Source organism: Neophocaena asiaeorientalis, unplaced genomic scaffold (genome assembly GCF_003031525.2).
Source record: "Neophocaena asiaeorientalis asiaeorientalis breed wild unplaced genomic scaffold, Neophocaena_asiaeorientalis_V1.1 scaffold346, whole genome shotgun sequence".
Lineage (NCBI taxonomy): Eukaryota > Metazoa > Chordata > Mammalia > Artiodactyla > Phocoenidae > Neophocaena > Neophocaena asiaeorientalis.
Window position 1 is genome coordinate 1639811 of NW_020175400.1, and position 24589 is coordinate 1664399.

General features: G+C 54.5%; 2 protein-coding genes across 5 annotated transcripts; both read left to right on the forward strand.

The window, feature by feature from the left end:
• The first annotated feature begins 1249 nt into the window (after window positions 1-1249).
• Window positions 1250-14752, forward strand: UNC45A (unc-45 myosin chaperone A). 2 transcript variants are annotated; one of them, XM_024766525.1, is made up of 20 exons: window positions 1250-1383; window positions 1561-1722; window positions 1954-1990; window positions 2289-2464; window positions 4324-4416; window positions 4926-5093; window positions 6579-6747; window positions 6999-7169; window positions 8033-8204; window positions 8953-9253; window positions 10061-10155; window positions 10390-10531; window positions 10903-11043; window positions 11227-11354; window positions 11548-11614; window positions 12094-12207; window positions 12435-12550; window positions 13409-13526; window positions 13636-13791; window positions 13914-14752. In XM_024766525.1, the coding sequence occupies exons 1-20, from the start codon at window positions 1333-1335 to the stop codon at window positions 14169-14171; spliced, it is 2835 nt and encodes a 944-aa protein (XP_024622293.1). In that variant the 5' UTR covers window positions 1250-1332; the 3' UTR covers window positions 14172-14752. The 2 variants fall into 2 exon arrangements, with proteins under 2 accessions (XP_024622293.1, XP_024622294.1); XM_024766526.1 differs by having other exon boundaries at window positions 1295-1338.
• Window positions 14753-15447: 695 nt separating this feature from the next.
• Window positions 15448-23291, forward strand: RCCD1 (RCC1 domain containing 1). Of its 3 annotated transcripts, XM_024766440.1 has the most exons (8): window positions 15448-15710; window positions 17035-17331; window positions 17407-17806; window positions 17986-18107; window positions 20511-20606; window positions 21256-21426; window positions 21940-21969; window positions 22537-23291. In XM_024766440.1, the coding sequence occupies exons 2-8, from the start codon at window positions 17157-17159 to the stop codon at window positions 22686-22688; spliced, it is 1146 nt and encodes a 381-aa protein (XP_024622208.1). In that variant the 5' UTR covers window positions 15448-15710; window positions 17035-17156; the 3' UTR covers window positions 22689-23291. The 3 variants fall into 3 exon arrangements, with proteins under 3 accessions (XP_024622208.1, XP_024622206.1, XP_024622207.1); XM_024766438.1 differs by having other exon boundaries at window positions 17035-17806; XM_024766439.1 differs by lacking the exon at window positions 15448-15710 and adding an exon at window positions 16492-16575 and having other exon boundaries at window positions 17035-17806.
• The last annotated feature ends 1298 nt before the right edge of the window (window positions 23292-24589 follow it).

Genomic DNA, 24589 nt, shown 5'->3' on the forward strand with positions numbered 1-24589 from the left:
GCCGACCTCTCTCTCAGGTACAGCGTTCTCCTCTTCCCAGCCCCGCCTCCAGTACCCTACTCTTTTAGCAAGGTATAGGCTACTCTGGGGAGCTTGTGGGGAGGAAGGAAGCCTGCCCTTCTGATAATGGTTGATCCCTTTTATTCTCCAAAAGGGGTGGAGTGGGGTGTGGGTAGATCATTCCTGCCTGTCTCCAGCCCTCTTGCCCCTCCTTTCAGCTTTGGCCCACCATCCCCACTTGTGCCAGACCGCCTGGGATGCTGATGGCCATCGCTACCCCGGTTTCTTCTGTCCTCGGCTCTCTGATACCCCGGAGGAAGCCTACTGCTGCCACCTGCAGGCTTTAGGGGGATCCTGCTGCACTCGGTCTGAATTTGAGGTCTTGCACCAGGTCAATCTCTCTGCCCTTCCGCCTCCTCACGTCTTCAGGTGAGAACTCCAGCCCCAGAGCCACTGGCACACTGATGGGGTGTTCCAGTACCTGAGGCTCTGTTCCTAATTTCTGGAGTGGGAGGCTTGTAGCTTACAGACCAGTGGAGGGACAGATCTCAAACATAAAATCGCGTAAATACATGATTACAAACAAATCTGTGAAGGAAAAGTTCAGGGGGCTGTGAAAGCAGGTGACAGGGAGTCATTGTAGGTGTTGTGTGGTGGGTGGGGTGGGACGGGTGTCAATACTGAGAGGATCTTGTATTCTGGATTACATGTATTATAGTTGGGGTTTTCAATCCTGAATCTGTCCACAGATGGCTTCAGGGTACCTGTGAGCTCCTTGAATTTGTATTTTCAAATTCTACACTTTTCTGGGTAGGGAGTTCTGGGCTTTCTCCAGACTCTCAGGGGCTCTAACCCACAGGCTGCAGTAGCAAGAGCGCGGCTTGGGCCAGCATCCTGATACCCTCCCCTCTCCCATAGGGGCCCGGGCCCGCTTCTAGCACTGGGCCTTTACAGACTGCTGCTCGTGGCCCTGATGACTGCAGACCTCGTGCATTTCTGCCGCGGTCGGGGCCGGGGCCGAGATCTGGGCCGGGACCTGGGCCGGGACCAGACCTGAGCAGCCACGGGCGCTCCTCTCGGCCTTCCGCCGCGCGCCCCCTGCCGGTCTCAGCGGGAACAGACTAAGCGCGCCTGGGGCTTCTCTGCGCCTGCGGACCCGGGCCGAGCGCCCTGCCCCTCTTCCCGGCGTGCTCTCCCCTTGGCCCCGCCCCTTCTCTACCACCGCCTCTGACGCAAGACTGGGGCGGGGCAGCCGACAGCGGATTCCCGAGTCTAGACCCACCCCTCTCCACAGACTGCGCCTGCGCGCGCGCTTGGGACGTCCGCAGCGCGATGACCGTGAGTGGTCCAGGGACCCCCGAGCCCCGGCCCGCCGACCCCGGGGTGCGTACCCATCTCCCTGCGCCATCACCACTTCGCACCTGCTCTGACCATTCTCGGCCCTCCTCCCTCAATCTTGGCCCTCCATGGGACCCACCCGCGACCCCCAGGCTCCTCTGCCCCTAGCTCCCCGGCTCACCCTGAGCCCACCTCGGACGTTTCCACCCCTTCCCTCCACAGGCCAGCTCAGTGGAACAGTTGAGGAAGGATGGCAACGAGCTGTTCAAATGCGGGGACTACGAAGGCGCTTTGACGGCCTACACCCAAGCCCTGGGTCTGGGCGCAACGCCCCAGGACCAGGCCATTCTGCACCGGAACCGGGCCGCCTGCCACCTCAAGCTGGTGAGCGAGCCGGCTGCTCTTCCCCTGGCCTGCCCGGACCCCTGTCGGCGCACCTCGCCGCTCCTTGGGCCCCGACTGGACATTCGCCTTCTCAGGCCACCCACACTTGTTACACGTCTTTTGGGTCTCTAGGTGGTGGGGGAACCTGGTGACTAAGGAAAACAACTTTGTTGCCCAGTTGTGCCCGAAAAAGGAGATGACCAGCCTCTCAGGCCTGTTCTTCTCTTACAGGAAGATTACGACAAAGCAGAAACCGAGGCATCCAAAGGTAGGGGAATGTGGCCCTTGTGTGGAGCTGTGGGACTTCTGGGATGGGCAAGGATTCTGGGACCACTGCACCGTCACTTTCTCCTCCTCCTTTCACCCCTGAAACACATCTGCCTTTTTTCTTTCCCACTTCCTGGGGCATTTCCTTTTCCGCAGCTACCCTCACCTTTTCTGAGGCTGAAGTACTGAGCCCCACATCCGTCCCCCCACCTTCCTCTGCCCCTCGAGATCTTTCCCTGCTGCTCTTGCCTGGAGATGGTGGCCTCATGGGTGCTGACAGAGCTCCTGTTTGTGCTCAGCCATTGAAAAGGACGGTGGGGATGTCAAAGCACTTTACCGACGGAGCCAAGCCCTAGAGAAGCTAGGCCGCCTCGACCAGGCCGTCCTTGACCTGCAGAGATGTGTGAGCCTGGAGCCCAAGAACAAAGTTTTCCAGGAGGCCCTGCGGAACATTGCGGGCCAGATTCAGGAGAAGGTGTGTGAGTAATTGAGAGAGCGAGGCATTGACCAGTGGTAGAGGGGCACTGATAAATGGATCTGGATCAAGTGTGTAAACACAGTTCTCTGGAAGGGGGATGCTGATGGCAAATGACCTTATAGAATGATGCTCAACCTTGCCAGTGGTTACGGAAAAGCAAATTAAAAGAACAGCAAGGTGCTGTTCTTTTTGGTGGTCTGTTTGGCAAACATTTAAAGTTTGTACACATTGCTAGAAGGAGGGAGACACTTTAAGGGATGAGGTTGCGGGAGGACGTGGGCTCGTTCATGACAGCTGGAGGGGGTGTAAATTGGTACAGCTCCTTTGCAGAGTACTTTAGCATATTTTTGGAGTATAATTGCTTTACAATGCTGTGTTAGTTTATGCTTTATAACAAAGTGAATCAGTTATACATATACATATATTCCTATATCTCTTCCCTCTTGCGTCTCCCTAGCATATCTCTTAAATTTTTAAGTGAGCATGTCCTGTGATTCAGTATGTTTACTTCTTGCTATCTCCCCTAGAGAAGACTTGCCTGTGTACACAAGCAGGTGTGTGTATGTTTGTTTCAGCCTTGTTTGTAGTAATGAAAAATTGGAACTTGCCTAAATGCCCAGCAATAGGGGAATGGCTAAATAAACTGAGCGACATCCTTACTACAGACTCCTATGCAGTAGTTACTAAGAATAGGCAGATCAACACATATGGACGTGGAAAGCTGACACTTAAGTGGAAAAAAAAGCAAAACATATAATAATGTATAGTATGATACCGTTTATGTTAAAATGATCCCCCCCCACCAAATGCACTCAAAATAATACCATGTTTTTTCCACGGGTACAGTTGGGTATGTAAACACAAAGAAAAATATTTTAAAAGACATGCATCAAAATGATGACTGTGACTGCTAGGGAAAGGAATAGGATCGAGAGGGCTTTTCAAAAGAGATTTTGCTTCATCTGGTTGTTTTTTTAAATAGACATTGTGTGATACACATTTAAAAATTAATTTAGGAGAAAATAATCTAAAGATTGTCATGAACTATTATCAAGCTTGAATTAGCCAGATAATTTGGTGTTAAAATTCTGACTCAGTGGAAGCAAGTAATACGATGGCAAACACCGTATCAAAAGGTTGAGACCTGGGAAAGCAGACTATTTTACTCTCAGTGTCAGCTCTGTCTGATCAGCTGGGGCTCCTTAGAATCCTGTGTTGAGAAGGATTAGGAAGCAGGTTGCCTGGGCCTAGGAGAACGTGTTGTGACATGAACCACGTCTGCCATGGCTGCAGGAGGGGAAGCGGGGAGCGGCACACATGCTAGGCATGTGCTGCTATCCACGCCCAGGAACCTAGGGAGGGAGAGGGCCTAGGATGAGCTTGGTCATTCAGATTATTTTTAAACAAACATCAAAAAGAGAATCCTTGACTTAAAAGGCGTGTCAGCAGCTACCTCGTGACTTGCTGGCTCCCTTGCAGGAGGTATAAATGCTGGTTCAGCGCCACGGGCAGTGCACCCAGGCTGCCACAACGTACATGGCCCCCCTGGGAGTGGGTTGCCTCATGGCTAACAGGACGCCACCCCTTCTGAATGGCCCTGCCTTCAGCATCAGTGCTGCCCCCGCTGCCCAAGTGGGAAATAGCTCAGAGAAGAAAGCTGCGGGGAGTTTGGGAGAAGCTGCCAGGCAAGTCTCTTCCTGCCCAAGGTAGCTTGGTGCGAGGCCTAAGCCCAGGCATCCTTCTGTGCCTCCCGGAGTCAGGAGCCAGGCCCTGGGAGGAGCCAGAGAGAACAAAGGGAATGTGTTGTCTCCGGTCAAGAGAGGCAGTTCCTCCCATGCTTTGCTGATTTGTCGTAGGTGGGTTACATGTCTTCGACGGATTCCAAAGTGGAGCAGATGTTTCAGATATTATTGGACCCGCAAGAAAAAGGCACTGAGAAAAAGCAAAAGGTATGGAACTGTGTGAGTGGGAGCTGAACTCCCCCAGCGCTGCCCACCCGTCCCTGTGTGCTGATGTTGGCCCTGGGAGCCCCTGCTGGCCTGGCCTGCTGCACGTCGCTCCTTAGATCGGGCAGCTGGGCTCACAGAGCCTGGGTGGGAGCTCAGAGGGCCTGGGGCCTAAGTGTGAGCGAGGGAGAGGGAACCAGTGTTCCCGAAGCACCTTGTTGGTGCTTAGGTCCTGTGCTAGGAGTTGGGTGTACAGAGGTGACTGAGGCACTATTTCTGCCCTTCAAGCTTTGCCAGGGACTCAGGACTCCATTTATTCTAACCCTCAATGCCAAGAGCAAGCTCTTTTCTCTACTTACAGAAGAGGAAGCTGAAGTTCACAGAGGTTAAGTTTATGGCCAAGGTCACTCAGCTGCTAAGTGGAAGCAGTGAGGTCCAGAGCTCAGGGCATCTACTTGCCTTGCCCCGTGCCGTGTACAGCGTTCATGTTATGTGCACTTCCTTTGACGCAGGCATCTCAGAACCTGGTGGTGCTGGCCCGGGAGGATGCTGGAGCTGAGAAGATCTTCCGGAGCAACGGGGTTCAGCTTTTGCAGCGCCTGCTGGACACAGGAGAGCCCGACCTGATGCTGGCGGCCCTGCGCACACTAGTCGGCATTTGCTCTGAACACCAGTCACGGGTGGGTGGGGCGAAGGGTCTAGTTACTGCCCCAGTCAGTCTGTCTGTCCATCTACTCTTCCATCTCTCATCTTATAAGGTAAAATATAAGGAGATATGTAACGAGAGGCAAAATTAAAATGACACAAAAAGACCAACGTGGTTTGGGACAAAGTGCGGCCAGGAAAGAGTGAAAGCAGCCCACTGACACCCTGAGCACTTTTTTTTTTCATTTATTTTATTTTTGGCTGCGTTGGGTCTTTGTTGCTGCGCATGGGCTTTCTCTAGGTGCGGCGAGCGGGGACTACTCTTCATTGTGGTACACGGGCTTCTCATTGCAGTGGCTTCTCTTGTTGCGGAGCACGGACTCTAGGCGTGCGGGCTTCGGTAGTTGTGGCTCGCGGACTCTAGAGCTCAGGCTCAGTAGTTGTGGCGCACGAGCTTAACTGCTCTGCGGCATGTGGGATCTTCCCGGACCAGGGAACTCTCCTGCGGCAGCTCGCAGAGACACCTGGTCATTGATCCCCTCATTGTCCGTGTGGTAAAAGCAAGCTGCACGGGAAGAACAGGGCACCTGTCCCTCCCTCACCATCAAGCTGGCATTTCCCTTGGAAGGGGTCCTCACAGTGCTTGATGTGGTCAGTGATGTGACCCACAGCATCTTTACCATCGAGACCAGGTATGTAGGGCAGGACCCTGAGATGGTTCTCAGTGTAGACTGTGGGTGTCCTACACAGAAGGTTCAACAAGAACAGCCCTGCCCCAGGCCAGTGTCACAAAGTCCATGCTCTGGCTCTTGCCTGAACTGACTGGACCTAGGGAACAGGGACTTGACCCTTGGTTGCTTTTAGAGGAGCCCACAGTTCCTAGATCAGGGGTGGAAATGTGAAACATTCTATGAGCACTTCAGGCCAAAATTGGGCTCTATTTCTGGGTCTCCCAGGACTAGGAACGGTGAAGCCACGTGAATTCCGCCTGCCTCCTCTAGCCTTCCTGCCCATCCCTGTTGTGAATGAGGATGGACCCAAGTAGACCTTCGGGGTTTTTCCAGCTCAGAAATGGGCATAGAGGCCTTGTGGTTCGTTCCGTGTATGTCCACATCCCCAGGATGTAGACAGAACCTCAGGGTTGGTATCAGGGAGGAATGAGGTGTCCCTGGGCCAGGTAGTCAGGTAGCTTTGTCCAGGCTTATGTTTCTCCTTCCTGGGGAGACACGAACCAAAGCAGCTGCCTTCAGAGCCACAGTATTCCTTGTCTTTTCTGATTGGAGCCGAGGAGAGAGAGAGTGGGGGAATCCCCTGGAATGTTTCTTTAGGAAGCCCTTCCAACAAGATAATCCTGGCATTGCCCCGGCCTCACCCTCAGCAGGCCCACTTTGCTTTCATGGGGAGCTGCTCTTTCACCCACATGTTTTCTCCCCTCTGGCCACCCTCTCTGACCCCCAGTTAGGGATCTCCACGGCTGCCCTTCACCAACTGGAAGCTCTGCCCACTTCTCTCCCACCCAGACAGTGGCGACCCTGAGTGTGCTGGGAACTCGGAGGGTGGTCTCCATCCTGGGCGTGGAAAACCAGGCCGTGTCCCTGGCTGCCTGCCACCTGTTGCAGGTTATGTTTGATGCCCTCAAGGAAGGCGTCAAGAAGGGCTTCCGTGGCAAAGAAGGCGCCATCATCGTGGGTGAGTGGAAGCAAGTCTATGTCCTGTGGTGTGGCTCTCGTGGAGAGGAAGGGGCTGAGCCAGCCAGGCCAGCTGCAGCCGCAGGTTGTTCAGGAATACGGCTTGTTGACAGTATCTTACTCGAGGTTCTAAGTAGCCAGGGCGCCTCGGGGAAGGCTGGAAACCAGTGCTCAGGCTGCAGGTCCCCTCTCTCTACCGGGGAAGTTGGGGCTAGGCCACTGGAGAGCCCACTAATGTCTTCTTGTTGCCAGATCCCGCCCGGGAGCTGAAGGTCCTCATCAGTAATCTCTTGGAGCTACTGACTGAGGTGGGGGTCTCAGGCCAAGGCCGAGACAGTGCCCTGACCCTCCTGATTAAAGTGGTGCCCCGGAAGTCTCCTAAGGACCCCAACAACAGCCTCACCCTCTGGGTTATCGACCAAGGTAGGTGATAGAGTCTTAAAAAGAGAGAGAAAGGGAATTCCCTGGTGGTCCAGCGGTTAGGACTCTGTGCTTTCACTGCCGAGGGCCTGCGTTCCATCCCTGCTCCGGGAGCTAAGATCCTGCAAGCTGTTGTGGCGTGGCATATAAGTAAATAAATAGGTAGGTAGATAGATAAATAAATACAGAGAGACAGAGGAAGATCAAGTGTGTGTTGCATCTTGCTCGGGTAGCTGGGCCTGCTCGTTTCCGGGAGGGACTGCACCCAGCGTGTGTCTGCACTGAGGTGCATGCGGCCTGCACTGTGCCCTTAGGGAACGTTGGCCCCTTCAGCCGCGTTCGTGTGCACGCACATTGAGCGGGCCCACGAGCAGGTTAACAGGGAGGCCGGGTCAGCTTTCTGTGTCTGAAGTTTTTTCAATGAGTGTGTGTTACTTCTATATGCAGGGCGAATATTCTTCAAGTTTAATATATAAGTCCATACTGCTCTTTTCCCTTAAAAGATAAATTAGGAAGGGTTGGCAAAGTCCCAGCCTGAGTACATTTGTCGGGTACTCATCTTTTCTTGTTATCCCAATTATCCTATGAGGCGTGGATGTTGTTTTCCCCTTCAGTTTTACAGATGAGGAACCTCCAGACCCTACAGCATTCACCCCCACGGGCAGCGCCTGCATGCAGACCTTACTTCTGAGGTCCTTGCCTGCCCCCACGCCTGCCCCCAGCCCACCGGCTTCTGTGAGCCTGTCTGCACTCTGACCTCGTGCCAGAGTGATCCTGCCTTTGCATGCATCTCCCAGGAAACCTCTTCCCTTTGCTTATAGGGGTTGGAACTCATGTTCTGCTGTCTAAATAGGGTGTCTTTTCAGGTCTGAAAAAGATTCTGGAAGTGGGGGGCTCCGTGCAGGACCCTCCCGGGGAGCTCACAGTGACAGCAAACAGCCGTATGAGCGCCTCCATTCTCCTCAGCAAGCTCTTCGATGACCTGAAGTGTGATGCCGAGAGGGAGAACTTCCACCGACTCTGTGAAAACTACATCAAGTAAGGGAAGCCTCCTATTGCCAGGGTTCCTGCGAGAGTTCTCACTCTTTGGGGAGGGACAGCAGTGAAAGGTTTCCCACAAGGAGAGCAGCCTTGAGGAAGACTAGCTGGGGCCAGACAGGGTGGTTCCAAGGGCCACATCTTGTTCCAGAGTGACCTCCCCAGGGACATTCTTTCTCAAATCAGTTCTCTAGTGCAACAGATGTCCTCAAGCACATAGCGTTCACTGAGCACTTACTGTGTGTCCGTTCTGACACAGCAGTGCAGCATGACAGTCCTTAAGGAGCTCACAGCTACGAGAAGACAAGTCAGGAAATAAGCAGCACAAGTTCAGATCTTAGTGAGTGCAGGGAAGGAGACAACAGGGTGGTGTGAGTGAGAGTGACCTACATTAGGTGGCGTGTCATCAGGGGAGGCTCGAATGAAAGCCTCGATAAAGAACGCCAGCGACTGCCATCCAGAGGATGTCCTCGTCTTCCCATTGGCAGTTTTTCTTTTCTTCTTCTTCTTTTTTTGAGTGCTCCGTGCAGCTTATGGAATCTTAGTTCCCCGACCAGGGATCAAACCCGGGCCCCCTCGGCAGTGAAAGCCCAGAATCCTAACCACTGGACCACCAGGGAATGCCAGCAGCTTTTCTTGCTGTTGCTGCCCAAGTAGTGCAGATGCCCAGCCAGTGGAGGGGAAGGGAGGGAAGGAGAGTCCCCTTATGCTGGCTTTGATGTGACAGCTGCCACCCTGTACCCCTCAGGAGCTGGTTTGAGGGCCAAGGGCTGGCTGGGAAGCTGCGGGCCCTCCAGACGGTGTCCTGCCTCCTGCAGGGCCCGTGTGATGCCGGCAACCGGGCCCTGGAGCTGAGTGGCGTCATGGAGAGTGTGATCGCTCTATGTGCCTCGGAGCAGGAGCAGGAGCAGCTGGTGGCCGTGGAGGCCCTGATCCACGCGGCCGGCAAGGCCAGGCGGGCCTCGTTTATCACGGCCAATGGCGTCTCGCTGCTGAAGGACCTGTACAGGCGCGGCGAGAAGGACAGCATCCGCATCCGGGCGCTGGTGGTGAGACGGGTGGGCCTGGGCTGGGCAAGCGGGCAGCCAGGCAGGGGCCCCGGGCTGGCTGGTGTCTCAGGGTGCAGCACCAGCACACGCTGGGTGACAGTATGGGACGTGCAGGGCCTTGTCGAGGCCGGAGGCAGGGGCCCTGGCTCCTACTACCACAGGGCTCATGGTCGGGTCAGAGAGATGAGCCTCGTACAGAGAGGACACCTGAGAATGCAGGGCGGCCCGGGCTGCCCGCTGCGGGCAGTGGGAGCGGCTCCAGGAGGAGACGATGGAGGACACGCTGGGCAGGCGGGTCAGAGGGCTGTGTGGACAGGCTGGGCCAGCAGGCGGCCCCAGGAGCAGGCGGTGTGGGGACTGCCTGGCCTCCCTGAGCCTGTTGCAGCCCTGCACCTTGAGGAAGCTGGTCCTCCTCCTCGGAGCACTTAGTCCTGGGTTTCTCCATTCCGTGAGGATCCTGGCCTGGGCCAAGGTACCCATCTTCTCCCCACACGGATCTTAGCTCCATCTGTAAAGAGCTTCCTTCTATGACATGGAAAGGAACAGCAAATCCCAGTGTGATCGGGCGGGGTTGGGGCCCAGGCCAGCACGGTGGTCAATATGTCAGTTTCTACCAGATGCCATGTCACGTGGCCACCCCAGTAGGTGATTTTGCTGCCTAGTGCTCCAGGTGGTAACCTGGTGGCGGTGTGCATGGCCTCCAGAGAGCCTGGCAGAGTGCCCGGGGGGGAGCCCATGCCAGCTGTGGAGGAGCCCTGCTCTGCCTCCGTCCCTCGGCCAACAGCTGGTTCTCACCTCTTCCACCAGGGACTCTGTAAGCTCGGCTCGGCCGGGGGGACCGACTTTAGCATGAAGCAGTTTGCTGAAGGCTCCACGCTCAAACTGGCCAAGCAGTGTCGAAAGTGAGTCATTTAGCACTGTTGTGGCTCCCGACCTGTCAGCCAGACCTCAAAAGAGGAGGGTGGGGCCTCCTCACTGCCCTGTCCTCCCCCAGGCAGACCCTCCTGCGCTGCTGCGTGAACTGCTTCTGTCTGTGGCGGGGATGCCCCAGCCCCTGGCTTTTCCCCCTTGGTCCTGGTGTACCCCTCCTGTCCCTCCACCTTTCTGATGGTCATCTGTGCCCTGCATGCCCCCAGGTGGCTGTGCAATGACCAGATCGATGCGGGCACTCGGCGCTGGGCGGTGGAGGGTCTGGCCTACCTTACCTTCGATGCCGATGTGAAGGAGGGGTTTGTGGAGGATGAGGCTGCGCTGAAGGCTCTGTTCCAGCTCAGCAAGGTAGCTCCATGGGTTCCTGCAGCCGTCCGGGGACACTGTCTAGGATTAGAGCTTACGGGGCTTTCTTGGCACGTCTTGGCCAGTGGCTTTTGTGACCCCACAGAGAGGGGGGCTGGTAGCCCGAGTGGCCGCTCTGTGTGGCCTGGCCTGCGCCAGCAGGGTCGGAAAGGCCGATCTCTTAGGAGGAGTTGGGGTGGTCAAGTGTGTGAGCTCCCGAAGTCTGGGGCCACCCTCGGGCCTTGGCAGTGCCCAGATTCATCCTGGTGCCCATGTGGTCCAGCTGAGGGTAGAACTGGGAGCCTGGGCAGCGCTTATCCCGGTGCTGCTCTTCCCCCCGGGATGGCCGCTGATGGCCCCTCTGCCCCCGGCAGTCCGAGGAGAGGTCGGTGCTCTTTGCAGTGGCCTCGGCGCTGGTGAACTGCACCAATAGCTACGACTACGAGGAGCCGGACCCCAAGATGGTGGAGCTGGCCAAGTACGCCAAGCAGCACGTGCCCGAGCAGCACCCCAAGGTGAGGGGGCTGCTAGGAGGGGTTTGGGGCCAGTTGACCCGCGACATCCACAGCAGATGAGCCTTCTGTTTAAGCGGGTTCCTTCCCTTTGTTTTCATGCTCATCACTTTGTGCCGTGAGGAGGGTTCCCCTTTCCCTGCCTGATCAGCCGAGGCCCCTGTGCTCAGCTGCCTCCTCCCCCAGGACAAACCGAGTTTCGTGCGGGCTCGGGTTAAGAAGCTGCTGGCGGCTGGTGTGGTGTCGGCCATGACGTGCATGGTGAAGACCGAGAGCCCTGTGCTGACCAGTTCCTGCAGGGAGCTGCTCTCCAGGTGAGCCTGCCCCAGCTACACCAGACCTGCTGCAGCCCGTCAGCCTCCAGGCTGCTGATGGAACTACAGCGGGAGCAGGTCCTGGTGCCGTGGGCCCCTCAGAGCAGGGGGCCACCCGCATGGCGCCCTTCTTTTGCTGAGCCCAGGAGTGGAGGGTCTGCCTGCCAGAGCCAGCACAGCCTTCTCCCCACAGGGTCTTCCTGGCTTTGGTGGAGGAGTTCGAGGACCGCGGCACCGTGGTTGCTCAGGGAGGGGGCAAGGTAAGCGGGCTTACAGACTCCTTCCTGATGGCATATAAAACATCACTGAGTGGCTGCTACACCAGAGATCAGTGTTGGGTGTGGGACGGAGAAGTGTTATTAGCGACCAGCAGGAATGTCTTCCTGCTGAGTGAGAGATGCTGGGGGCCGGGGGGTGGTGGTGGGGCTCTTTAGAGCCCCGGACTTTGTGCCTATTAGGGTCCTGAGCTCTCCTCCTTTCCCTTGTGTCATTGACCTCCATGGCTGTGGTGCCGGGCACAATCCACATCTGTCCCTTAATAGTTGTTTCGGGAAGTGTTTGGGTAGCTTACTGGGAGGCCTCAGAGAGATGAGAGGGTGGGAGTGGGAGTATCATTGTCAAGCCTGGGGAGAGAATGGCGGGGAAAGGTGAGGGCAGCACAGTCAGGGCCTCAGAGCCTCGTGGTTTGGGCCTTATGTTCCCGGGCACATCTTGGACACTGATGGGCTTGTCCCTACAGGCTCTGCTCCCGCTGGCCCTGGAAGGCACTGACGTGGGGCAGACGAAGGCAGCCCAGGCTCTTGCCAAGCTCACCATCACCTCCAACCCAGAGATGACCTTTCCCGGTGAGCGGGTGCGTGTCTTTCTGCCCCAGCGCTGGCCTGTCCTCCACGCCCTCACAGGGCCCTGATGGCCTTTGACCCGAGCTGCGGCTCCTTCTTGGGGAAGTGTCAGCTTTGCTGAGCCCTGGGGGTGGGAAGGGCAGGCTTCTTTTTGGGGCTGGACTCCCTCCCATCTGCAGGGCCGGTGGGGTTGGGGGAGCTGGGGCGCATAGCCCTGACAGGTGGGTGCGTATCGCAGATCTACGAGGTGGTGCGGCCCCTCGTCTCTCTCCTGCACCTCAACTGCTCCGGCCTGCAGAACTTTGAGGCACTCATGGCTCTAACAAACCTGGCAGGGATCAGCGAGAGGCTCCGGTAAGGTCCCTTGGGATGTGGGGCCTGGGCAGGGCATCATGGTTTGGACCATCCCCAGGAAAGCACTTTACAGCGTGGAAAGCACTCCCCAGTCACTCACTTATTTGCTCCTCATGGTGACTCCTCTGTATCTTACAGCAGAGGAGACAGGCTGAGAGACGTGACTTGTGCAGTGTCCCGTGAGATAGCAAGGGACTGGGCGATGACAGCGCAGGCCCTGGAGTCAGGCTGCCTGGGTTCAAATCCTGGGTTCACTGTTTATTAGTGTATAACCTCACAAGTAACTTAATCCCTCTGTGCCTCAGTTTCCCCCTCTGTGAAATGGAATGGCTACAGTACCTAGCTCGTGGAGGAGCAGCGAGGAGGACTAAATGAGAAAATACGTGTAAAAGCATTTACTACATAGGTGCCTGGCTCCTGGCAATGTGCCCAAGCAGTACAGATTAGCTATTACTGCTGATTGTGACCTTGGGCCACTCAGTCTCCTCTTCTGCAAAATAGTAATAATGATAATCACACCTGCACCTTCACTGTAGGGCTGTAGCGCGGATTAAGTAAGGTAGTCCGAGTGCTGGGTCAGGGTGAGGGCTCGAAAGTTAGGTGTTAGCATTGCCATCATCACCACCTGGGTCTCCTAACTCCTACTTTAGAGCATTTCCCAAGGTCCTGTGCTATTTCCTAGGCCCAGTTAGAAGGCTGGAAACCACTGCCTGGTGGTTTCATCCCTGGTTCAGGAGGGTCTTTGGATATTGCCCAAGGAAATCCTTGGCCCCGGGTTTGATTGTGTGGGGAAACAGGGGTGGGGGTGATGGATGCCAGCGCTCTGGTGATGCCGACCCTCCACCCTTGGCCCCACAGGCAGAAGATCCTGAAGGAAAGGGCTGTGCCCATGATTGAGGGCTACATGTTTGAGGAGCATGAGATGATCCGCCGGGCAGCCACCGAGTGCATGTGTAACTTGGCCATGAGCACGGAGGTGAGGGTTGGTCCAGGAGGCGGTCATGGCAGGCAGGCACGCAGAAGTACCTGTCCCTGGCTGGCCTTTGCCCCAGCTAACCTGGTGCACTCCCCGCTTCCGGCCACAGGTGCAGGATCTCTTTGAAGCCACGGGCAGTGACCGGCTGAAGCTGCTGGTGCTGTACAGTGGAGAGGACGACGAGCTGCTACGGCGGGCAGCTGCTGGGGGCCTGGCCATGCTCACCTCCACGCGGCCCTCGCTCTGCAGCCGCATCCCCCAAGTGGTCAGTGCCCCTTTTGGGTGGGGCAGGGGAGGTGGGCCAGGAGCCCCCAGCCAGGGTGTGTGAGTGAGTGCCCTGCCAGGGTTCCCTGATGCTCGGTGGTCACGCTGCCCTGTTTCCTGCAGACCACACACTGGCTGGAGATCCTGCAGGCCCTGCTTCTGAGCCCCAACCAGGAGCTACAGCACCGGGGCGCTGTGGTGGTGTTGAACATGGTGGAGGCCTCGAGTGAGATTGCCAGCACCCTGATGGAGAGCGAGATGCTGGAGATCCTGTCAGTGCTGGCTAAGGGCAAGGAGAGCCCAGTCATGAGGGCTGCCGCCGCTTGTCTGGGGAAAGCAGTGGAATATGGGCTTATCCGACCCAGCCAGGATGGAAAGTGAGGACCTGCCTCTCACACACGCTACCTGTCGCAGCACAGGGAGCGAGGACAGACATGGCCTTGGCTGGTGGGTGCTGGGGTGTCTCCTGCCCAGCTGCCCTTTGATGTCCTCTGTTCTGAGTCAGGGGCCACGTTCACAGCTCTGCTCTGCCAGCACTGCCTCCAGCCTCACGCAGCAGGCAACTTTTCCTGTACTACTTAGCTGGGAACAGGGAAGGTGCGTCCTAACTCAGCCTGTGGATTTCCTGCACTGGGAAGGACCCAGCTGTGAGCCTCACCAGCTGTGAGCCTCACCTGAGCCTGCTGGCAGGACCACCCCTCATCCTCTAATAAAAAGTGTGTGGAACTTAAGTATGTGCCCAGTCAGTGGGCAGGGATGGCTGGCTGTGGGCCAGAGCGTGGAGCAGGAGCTGGGCATGGCTGAGCGTGTGTGGGCAGCTTTTCAGCAGCACAGCCACCTCTGTGGAAGGAATCCAATGAATTCCCACCTCAGGGCCCACTGAATTGCCTTTTAATCCTTGTAGAGGGCTAAAGGGTAAATGTAAGCAAATCAATAAAGTATCCAGTCGCATGGAAACACAAGCATTAGGCTTTTCAATACTTCTGCCTTTATTTATTTACGGCTGCTTTGGGGTCTTCCTTGCTGTGTAGGCTTTCTCTAGTTGTAGTGAACGAGGGCTAACGGGGGCTACTCTTCGTTGTGGTGCGCGGGCTTCTCATTGCGGTGGCTTTTCTTGTGTTGGAGCACGGGCTCCAGGCACGCGGGCTCAGTAGTTGTGACTCGGGGGCTGTAGAGCGCAGTCTCAGTAGTTGTGGCGCACGGGCTTAGTTGCTCCGCCGCATGTGGGATCTTCCTGGACCAGGGCTTGAACCCGTGTCCCCCATATTGGCAGGTGGATTCTTTAACCACTGTGCCACCATGGAAGCCCACTTCTGCCTTTGTATTGAGAGTTTTCAGTGACCTCCAGTCAGGCAGAGCTCGGGATATGGGGGTGGGAAAGCCCTGAGGGAAGCTCCAGTAGCTGAGCGGGGTTGGAGGTAAGCTTGGACCGCTGCGGGCATCCCCACCTGCTTGGGCGGCTGGTCCCTTGAGAGCCTGCTTCCGCTCTCTGCAGAGCGGACTAAGCCCAGCTTGACTCTCATTGGCTTAACGGAGGTAAGTGACAGATCCCGAGCCAATGGAAGGTAAAAACTGCTCAGCACCCGCCTAATTCGGGTGCTGCTTCCAGGGCCTCAGGCCCGCGCGTGTCCAGTAGCTAGCCGCCGCCATCCCAGACAGAGAGGACTGACAGGCGGCGCCCGTCACTGGGGTCGCTTGTCGCCAACCCTTCTTTCTGATCGTCCCCGAAGTGTTTCTAATACTGACTCCGCGGCCCCGCGCGTGCCTGCGGAGGACGGGACCATCTGGCCCAACGAGCCCACGCCCACCGAAGGTTTCGCCCACTCCCCGCCGGAGGCCGCAGCGGCCTAGCGTAGGCCTTGGGACCGGTTTGATCGAGCTAGGACTGGACAGGCCGCGGCGGGGATCGCCGGAACCGAGGTGAGCTTGTCCCAAGGCTGTCCTCCCCGCGCGGTGACATCACCCCTCTCTCTGGTGATTGGCCCCGGGGAGGCGGCGGCAGCCAATGGGCGCCTCGCTCAGGGCGCGGCTCTTCAAACCTTTCCTTCTTGCGGCTGCCAGCCAGGTCCTGGGCTGGGTGGTGACTCGTTCCTGGGTGACCGCCCTGCGCCCCGGCCTTTCCTCCTCCCTCAAGACTGCCCATCGGAAGGAGCTGCCTGAGGGGGTGGAGGGCACAGGGTCAAGATTAAGGTCAGAGGCCTCCTAGGGCTGGGATTTGACCCGGAAGGGGTAGGAGCCCAGGCCCGGGTCAAGGAGAGACCCAGGACCTGACTTCACAGGCTTGAAAATGCCAATGAAATTCTGATCAAGTCGAACATGCTGTACGGAAAAAGTGGCCTTACCGTGCCACTCGACTGTGCGTTTGTCTCCCCATTTATGCGTGAGCTCCTTGGAAGTAGACATCGGTCCTTCTCAATGACTTAGCCTAAGGGATCAATAAATGCATGTGGAACGAATAAATGACTAGATAAGGTCCAGTTGAAATTGTGTTTATATAGGTCCCTGAAAATCCAGTGGTCATTTTTATTAATTCTAAATACTGGACTTAATAAGCTGATACCGTGTGCTTGCCATGGTAGGTGCCAACACTTGAACCCTTTATTTGCATCTGTTCCAAATAATTCTACAAGGTAGGTACAAACATCACCTCTCCTACTCCCCAGCTTTGTGAAACTGAAGAAATTGAATTGGATTGAGAGAGCTTAAGTAAACTGGCTGAGGACACAGGCACTGGTAGCTGCAGAGGCAAACATGTGAACCCTGGAACTGGTCCTAACCCGTACAGGTCATTGTCTCTCAAATGCTCTGCCTTCCACTGGTGGGAAGAGCACTGTATGTGGAAATGATGAGCCTTGAGTTCAGCCTTCTGCCCCTCTCGGTCCTAAGCTATGTGATTGTGTAAGGGTTACTTTCTCTGGGAGTCTCCGCTGTCAAATGGGGGCAATTCTAGTTCCCAAGATTACATGGGATAATGTGCCTGGCATTGGGAATTTGGAGGGGGAGGGACTCAGATCCTAGTCCAACGCCTAAGAGAGAAGCCATTTAAATACCTCGTGACCAATCTGTGGGACAGCGAACTTGCTTGAGTCAAAAGGGAAGGCAGGAAAAGTGCCCCACTCTAGACAGCTCAGAATCTTCCTAAATCTGGCAGGACTTTAGCCAAGGCTCCCGCTCAGCGAATATTGGTGGAACGCACATCGTCTGCCTCTGTGGTTAGGAGGATGGCATTTCCCCCATTTTACAGGTGAGGCAGCTTCAGTGTACCGCAAGGGCTCATCTGGAAGAATCTCTTCGAGTTCTAGCCTTAACCCTCCGTCCCGCCGGCCGTCGCAGCCAGGTCGCAGCCAGCAGAGGGCGCTGCCGGGCATGGCCGAGGAGCGTCGCGGGGCCTGGTTCGGCTTCGGCTTCTGCGGCTTCGGGCAGGCGCTGGGCTCGGGGCGCGGGCGCCAGGTACACAGCCCCGAGCCTCTGAGGGCGCCAGGCGCGGGCCTCGATGTCTGCCGCGTGAGCGCGAGCTGGAGCTACACCGCCCTCGTGACCCGTGAGCACCTCCTTCCGACCCCAGCCCCGGGTGCGTGTCCCGCCCCCTCCCTAGCCAGCTCTCCGCCCCCCGCAGGTGGAGGAGGCCGGGTGGAGCTGTCTGGCTTCGCGGTCGGAGCGGCGGGCGGCTGCAGGGACGCGTGGGCGTCGGAGGAGCTCCTGGTGGTGCTGCGCGCGGGGCCGGGACCCGGGGCCGGGACGGAGCTGCAGGCCTGGACGCCCGGTTCGGCGCTGCGCGGGGAGCCCCTCTGGGCCCAGACCGTGCCGGAGGCCGAGCGGGAAGACGGACCGGGCGGCGATGAGACCCAGGCTGGGCCGCTGCCGCTGCTGCCCTGCGCTCGCGCCTACGTAAGCCCGCGGCCGCCCTTCTACCGGCCTCTGGCCCCGACACTGCGGGCGCGCCGGCTGGAGCTGGGCGCTGAGCACGCGTTGCTGCTGGACGCGGCGGGCCAGGTGTTCTCCTGGGGCGGGGGCAGGTGAGGTGGGCCGGCTGGGCTTTTGCGGCGGTGACGGGGGGGGGGGGGGGGGTGCGGGTACATGTGGCTCGGAGTGGGAGGTGAGCATACAGGGGGCAGGAGAGAGCGATTGGGGAGGGAAGGGGAGGGAAGGGGAAGGAGACCCCTTGGTGTAGTTGACTAGGGTCTCCCTTGCTCAGGCACGGACAGCTGGGCCACGGGACTCTGGAGGCAGAGCCGGAGCCGAGGCTGCTGCAGGCGCTGCAGGGCCTAACCATGGCTGAGGTGGCCGCAGGTGGCTGGCACTCTCTGTGTGTGAGTGGTGAGTGACCTAGTGCTTTTCCAAAACCAGCTCAAGGTCTCGTAGGCTCCAAACCTTTCTCCTCTCGCAAACTGATGGGTGCCCTGGCCTGGCCTCCTCCCAAGCTCCTCCCACATCAGCCAGCCCAGTCATTCATGACTCCCTAACGCCTCTCAGATTCAGCCCCTCTGCCGCCACCATCACCCACTCGCACCCGGACTGTCACAATTGTTTCCTGTCTTCTGTTACTGGTCTCACTACCCCTCCCCTCCGTCTGCCTCCAGCCAGGGCTGTCTTTCTAAAATACTCCCCAAGGGAGAATGAAGGGGTGAGGGGCAACCGAGCTAAGGAGGAAAAAAAAGGCAGCAGTTGCCCGGGTGGCCGTGATGTGTGGCACACAGTGGACACTTGGATGCCCACCGGGAGGATGATGATGGTGAGTGTGAGCTCTGGTGGTGCCATGGCTGGTGACCCAGGACCAGAATGAGGAGTTTCACTTTAGATTGTGTTCACCACTCTGGCAGGTGATCCAGGTGTAGCTGATCTCTAGGCTGTTAGGTGCAGCTGGGAGCGAATGATCTTTCCAAGGATCTGCATTTGGGGCTCTGGCCTCCACTTATATCATTACCGACCAGGTCCTGATACGCAGCAAGCTAGACGCTGAGATGCCAAGTTTACAGCCAAGAAACACTTTGTTCACAAGGCAGCCAAGCGAGGAAATGGGAGAATAATAAGTCTCAGATCTGCCTCCCTGAAGGGAGTTGGGGTATTTATGGGATAAGCAGGGTGGTCTTAGGCATGGGGAAAGGTGATTGGAGGTAGGGAAGAAGGTGAGGTAATCAGTGTTCTGAGCAGGCATATCTGGGTCACATGCGTCTGCATATTCAAAATGGAGGCGCTTTGGGAATTCCCTGGCGGTCCAGTGGTTAGGACTCGGCGCTTTCACTTCAGGGGCCCTGGTTCAGTCCCTGGTTGGGGAACTAAGATCCCACAAGCCGCGCAGTGTAGCCAAAACAAAAAAGTGGAGGCGCTTAGCATGATCTGAGGGTGGAGTTTTCCAGCCCTCTGACATCAAAAGGCCATCCACTGGACGTCTGCACAGGCCCAGTTTTAGGGTCAGTGGCCCCAACTAGTCCCCAGCTGGCTTTCGCTGGGCAGGAGCTGACTCCACATTCCTGTGAAACAACTGAGTTGCATGAAGCTGGGAAGGTATGCAATTAAAGAGAAAAAAAGAAAAATAATGAAAGTGAACTTAATCAATGAAGGCACTTAACAAGCAAAGGGGTTTTAACAGGCTGTTCCCTCATCTGTTGTTCTGTAAGAGAAGTTCAAGAATTTCTGTTAGTTACCAGCTTCTGTTAACTCTATGGGGCATGGTTTCACCAGGGGTCTTTAAAAACTACCTATGCCTATACTGTCCTGTCCATATTCACATGTAATGGGCCTGGGTTGGCAGCCAGGCTTGAGAATGAGTGGGCTGGAGGGAAGAGAAGAGAGGGCTGGAAGGTGAGCCCAATGGGAAGTCTCGCACTAAGGTCCAAAAGGCATTTGAGGCCTTGGTGTCGCATGGTTGGAGCACGGATGCTTCGGACCAGACCTCCCAGGTTCAAATCATCACCCTGCCCCTCGTGATCTTGGGCAGAGCACCTAACCTCTCTGTGCCTCAAGTTTTCTCTTGAATAAAATGGGGATATTGTGCTTGAAACAGTGGCACAGAATAAGCACTTGATAAAAATTAGCCACTGCTGTTAGTGAATTTTTAGCATAGAGCTGTTGCTCCAATCAACCAACTCCAGTGTTGTGAGAGCTTCCAGAGGCCTCCGGGGGAGGGGGAGGGTGCAATGGGTAAAGGGGGTTGGCTGGCTGGTGACAGATGAAAACTAACCTCTTGGTGATAAGCACACTGTTAGTGCATACAGAAGTCAAAATATAATGCTGTACACATAAAACTTATATAATGTTATAAACCAATACCACCTCAGTTAAAACAACAGTTTTTTAAAAGGCCTTCAGTAGGACCGGTGGCAGGTAGGGCTGATGAAAGGGGCCTGGGCTCAGTGGATGTGAAAAAAAGACCACTGGGGAACTTCCACGGCCACATTTCCAAACTGCACGTGGGGGGAGTGGGGGGTGCAATTTAACAAAAAAGGAAAACATGAAAGTGGAGAGGAAGAGCCAGCAAGAGACTTCCTTTAAGAATAGGGTGACCTGAAGGCACTTAAGGGGGAAGGGGCCCTGTTGAGACAAGGAAACTGCTGGGCCCTGAGGAAAGCACTCTGCCTGGAGTGCTGACTTGGGCAGGGCAGGCAGGAGTTGTCTTTAGGGAACTAGTGGGGTGTAGTGGAGTCTGGATGGATGCACATGCTTAGGAGGTGGAGGGGGCAAACACAGTCTGTTAATGGGGCCCCTTTATCTCTCTTTTAGAGGCTGGGGATATTTATATCTGGGGCTGGAATGAATCAGGGCAGCTGGCCCTGCCCACCAGGAGCCTGGCAGAGGATGGAAAGACAACCGCAGAAGGTGAGAGTCAATTCTTTTTTTTGATATATTTTATTGAAGTATAATTGATTTATGTTGTGTTAATTTCTGCTGTATGGCAAAATGATTCAGTTATACATATATGTATACATATTCTTTTCCATTATGGTTTATCACAGCATATTGAATACAGTTCCCTGTGCTACACAGTAGAACCTTGTTGTTTATCCATTTATATATAATAGTTGACATCTGCTAATCCCAAACTCCCAATCCATCCCTCCCCCACCCCCCTCTCCTCCTTGGCAACCACAAGTCTGTTGGTGAGGGTCAATTCTTGATTTCCACACGTTTCTGTCATTCCTGACTCCTGGCCATATTGTTGGCCTGAGAGCTACAGTGCTCAAAAGGGTACGAGACATCCTTGGGACCCCAGGACACAATGAAGGACTCTGAGCCCCTTATGAGAGGGAGCACGGCAAGGCTGATGCCAGTGTCAGCACTACATGCCCCACAAACCTGTCAACTCCAGCACTTCCCAGGGAATGTGGGGTTGGGAGCGATGGCTCTGGAGCTAGAGCAAGTGTGTCAGCTGTTGTAGTGAGTGAGTCAGTATATGAATGAGGTTTAGATCAGCGCTCAGTGAGTGTTCAGCATCATTATCATCACCACTCTTATTACTTCTCTGAAGCCTCAGGACTGAATGAAGATGGTTCTGAAGTGAAGACAGTAGCCGGGGGTGAGGATGGAGCCCCCGCCCCCTTCATAGCTGTCCAGCCCTTCCCAGCTTTACTGGACCTCCCCCTGGGCTCAGATGCAGTCAAGGCCAGCTGTGGATCCCGGCACACAGCGGTGGTGACAAGTGAGTGGGGCTGGGTAGGCTGGTTCAGGATGGAGCGGGAGGTCCCTCCACCCCGCTCTCTAGCTGGTGGCTGCAGAAAAGGGTGTGGTCACCTAAAAAACTACCATTTTAATTAAGCATCTTTGACATGTACTGAGTAGCTGCCCCACTCAGTACGCTCCCACGGGGCTTTAACAGTGGCTCCCCAGCCTGTCAGGCCCCGAAGGTTCTTCCTTCTGGAGGGGGGCTAGTGTTGCCAGCCTTTCATCTGACAGCAGGGCTGTCCTAAACTCAGCAGCTGTGAGTTGCAGGCCAATCAGTCCGCATATAGGGAGGTGAACTTTTTCAGTTTGGATCCTTTATCACCCCAAATGTGACTAGACAGTTGTTAAAAAGAGAGAGAGGATATGTTTTGCTACGGCAAGTAAGTCTCGTGGTGACCAGAACATGCTGGCAGGCCGAGCTGGACAAATGCGTAGTCAAAGAGCAGTGGTGTCAGCCCCTTACTGTCCTTTTGCTGTCCTTTGGTTGCAGGAACGGGGGAGCTCTACACCTGGGGCTGGGGTAAGTAAAAGGTTTGCTTTTGTGATGCTTAAACCAAGGGGAGGAAAGACCTGGGAGTAGAGGGCAGGTGACAACAGCCATGCAGAGAAGTGGAAGCAGGGGACTCGGCCTGACCATTGGGACTGAAAAGCTGTCTACTCCCTTCTCTGGAACAGATCTAGGCACACTAAGAGGGGCAGAGACCAGACAAGAGAGAAATAGGACAACATGTCAGTATTTCCTATCTACCTTTCTGAAAAGGTATTTGTCTTAAGGGAATATTTAGCCAGCAGTCATGAAACATCTTTTGGTCTGGCACTGGGTAGAGAAAAAGATAAAATAAAAATCTCTGCTCTGAACATCTGAGCTTAGGAGTGGGAAGCCTGGAGCATCTTGCCTCTTGGGGACCTGTGGAATTGCCTGGTCCTGGAGGCTCTGTGGTGCTGGTCTCCTGAATTCACAGAGCAGACACCAGCAGACTGGTGGCTTAAGCCCAGCACTTCAGTCAATGGGCTGTTTTTCCTTCCTGGAGGGGAAAAGCCACAAGGCCCAGTAGAGAGGATGGCAAAGCAGCTCATTTCACTTTAGGTAAATATGGACAGCTTGGCCACAAAGACACGACCAGCTTGGATCGGCCCTGCCGTGTGAAGTACTTTGTAGATAAGCAACTCCAAGTAAGGACCGTGAGCTGTGGGCCCTGGAACACCTATGTGTATGCTGTGGAAAAAGAGAAGAGCTGACATGTATAGATAAGGGCATAAAATAAATGTAGAGTGAAAAATTATGAAGCTAACACCTGTGAAACTCCCCCCAATGGCAAGGAAAACCATTGCCAGTACCCCAGAGGCCCCACATTTGGCCTTCCCTATCACAGCCCTCTTGCTCCACCTTAGAGCAGGCAGCATCCTCAACTTTGTCTTCACATTAGAAACACGTGGAGGGAACTCCCTGGCGGTCCAGTGGTTAGGACTCTGCGCTTTCACTGCCTAGGGCACGGGTTCAATCCCCGGTCTGGGAACTAAGATCACACAAGCCGCGTGGCACAGTGTGGCCCAAAAAAAAAAAGGAAAAGAAAGAAACACTTGGAGATTTGAAACTGGATGCCTAAAGCCAGCATCGCAGACACAATGAAATCAGAACTTAGGGGTGTGGAACCTAGATGTGGGTAGATTTTTTAGGCTGCCCCACCCCCAGTGATTTGGAGGTAGTGCTAAGATTGGGAACCACTAGAGGTCATCTTCTTTTGTTGTTCATATACCTGTTTTCATTTTGACTCATACCATTCCTTGTATGCATCTTTATACAATATAATTTGTCTGCTTTTGAACTTTAGGTAAATAGAATCATTCTGTGTATGTTCTTTTGTGTCTTGTTTCTTCGTCAGCGTTGTATGATTCATCTGTGGTGTCCTGCAGTGGATTCATTTTTTATTGTTATATGGTATTCCATTGTATGAGTTATACCTCACGTTATATATTCTCTTACTGATAGTAATTTGTTTCTTACTGAGTTAAAATACACATAACAAAAGGTTTACTATCTTAATCATTTTTAAGTGGCATTAAATACGTTCACATTGTTGTGTAGCCATCACCACCATCCATTCCCATCTCTTTTCATCTTGTAAATCTGAAACTCTACAGCTATTAAACAATAACTCCCTGTTCTCCCCAGCCCCTGGCAACCATCATTATACCTTGTGTCTGTCCTGTGCTCTTGACTACTCTACATACCTAATATAAGTGGAATCATACAGTATTTATCTTTTAATAAGATAAATATTGGCTTATTTCACTTAGCATAATGTTCTCAAGGTTCATCTATGTTATAGCATATTGCAGAATTTCCTTCCTTTTTAGGTCTGAATAATATTCCATTGTATGTATATACCACATTTTGTTTATCCATTCATTGGTTGATGGACACTTGGGTTGCTTTCATGTTTTAGCTATTGTGAATACTGCTCCTATGAACATGGGTTTACAAACATCTTTGAGACTCTGCTTTTAATTTTTTTGGATATATACCCTAAAGTGGAATTGCTGGGTCATATGGTAATTCTATTTTTATTTTTTGGGGAGCCTACATACTGTTTTCCACAGTGGCTTTCCCATTTTACAATCCCACCAATAGTGCACAAGTGTTCCAACTTCTCCACATCCTCACCGAACACTGTTTTCTGTTTTTTGACAGTTACCATCCTGATAGGTGTGAGGTGGTATCTCATTGTAACTTTGATTTGCGTTTCCCTAATAATTAGTGATGTTAAGCATCTTTTCATGTGCTTATTGGCCATTCACATATCTTTTTTGGAGAAATGTCTATTCAAGTCCTTTGCCCATTTTTGAATCTGATTTTGTGTGTGTGTGTGTGTGTGTGTGTGTGTGTGTGTTGTTTTAGGAGTTCTCTATATATTCTAGATACTAATCCCTTATCAAATAAGTGATTTGGAAATATTTTCTCCCATTCTATTGGTTGCCTTTTTACTTTGTTGATACTGTCTCAATGTAAAAAGTTTAATTTTCATGAAGTCCAATTTGTCTATTTTTTCTTTTGTTGCCTATGCCTTTGTTGTCATATCTGAGAAATCATCACCAAATCCAGTGTCATGAAGCTTTTGTCCTATGTTCTTCCAAGAATT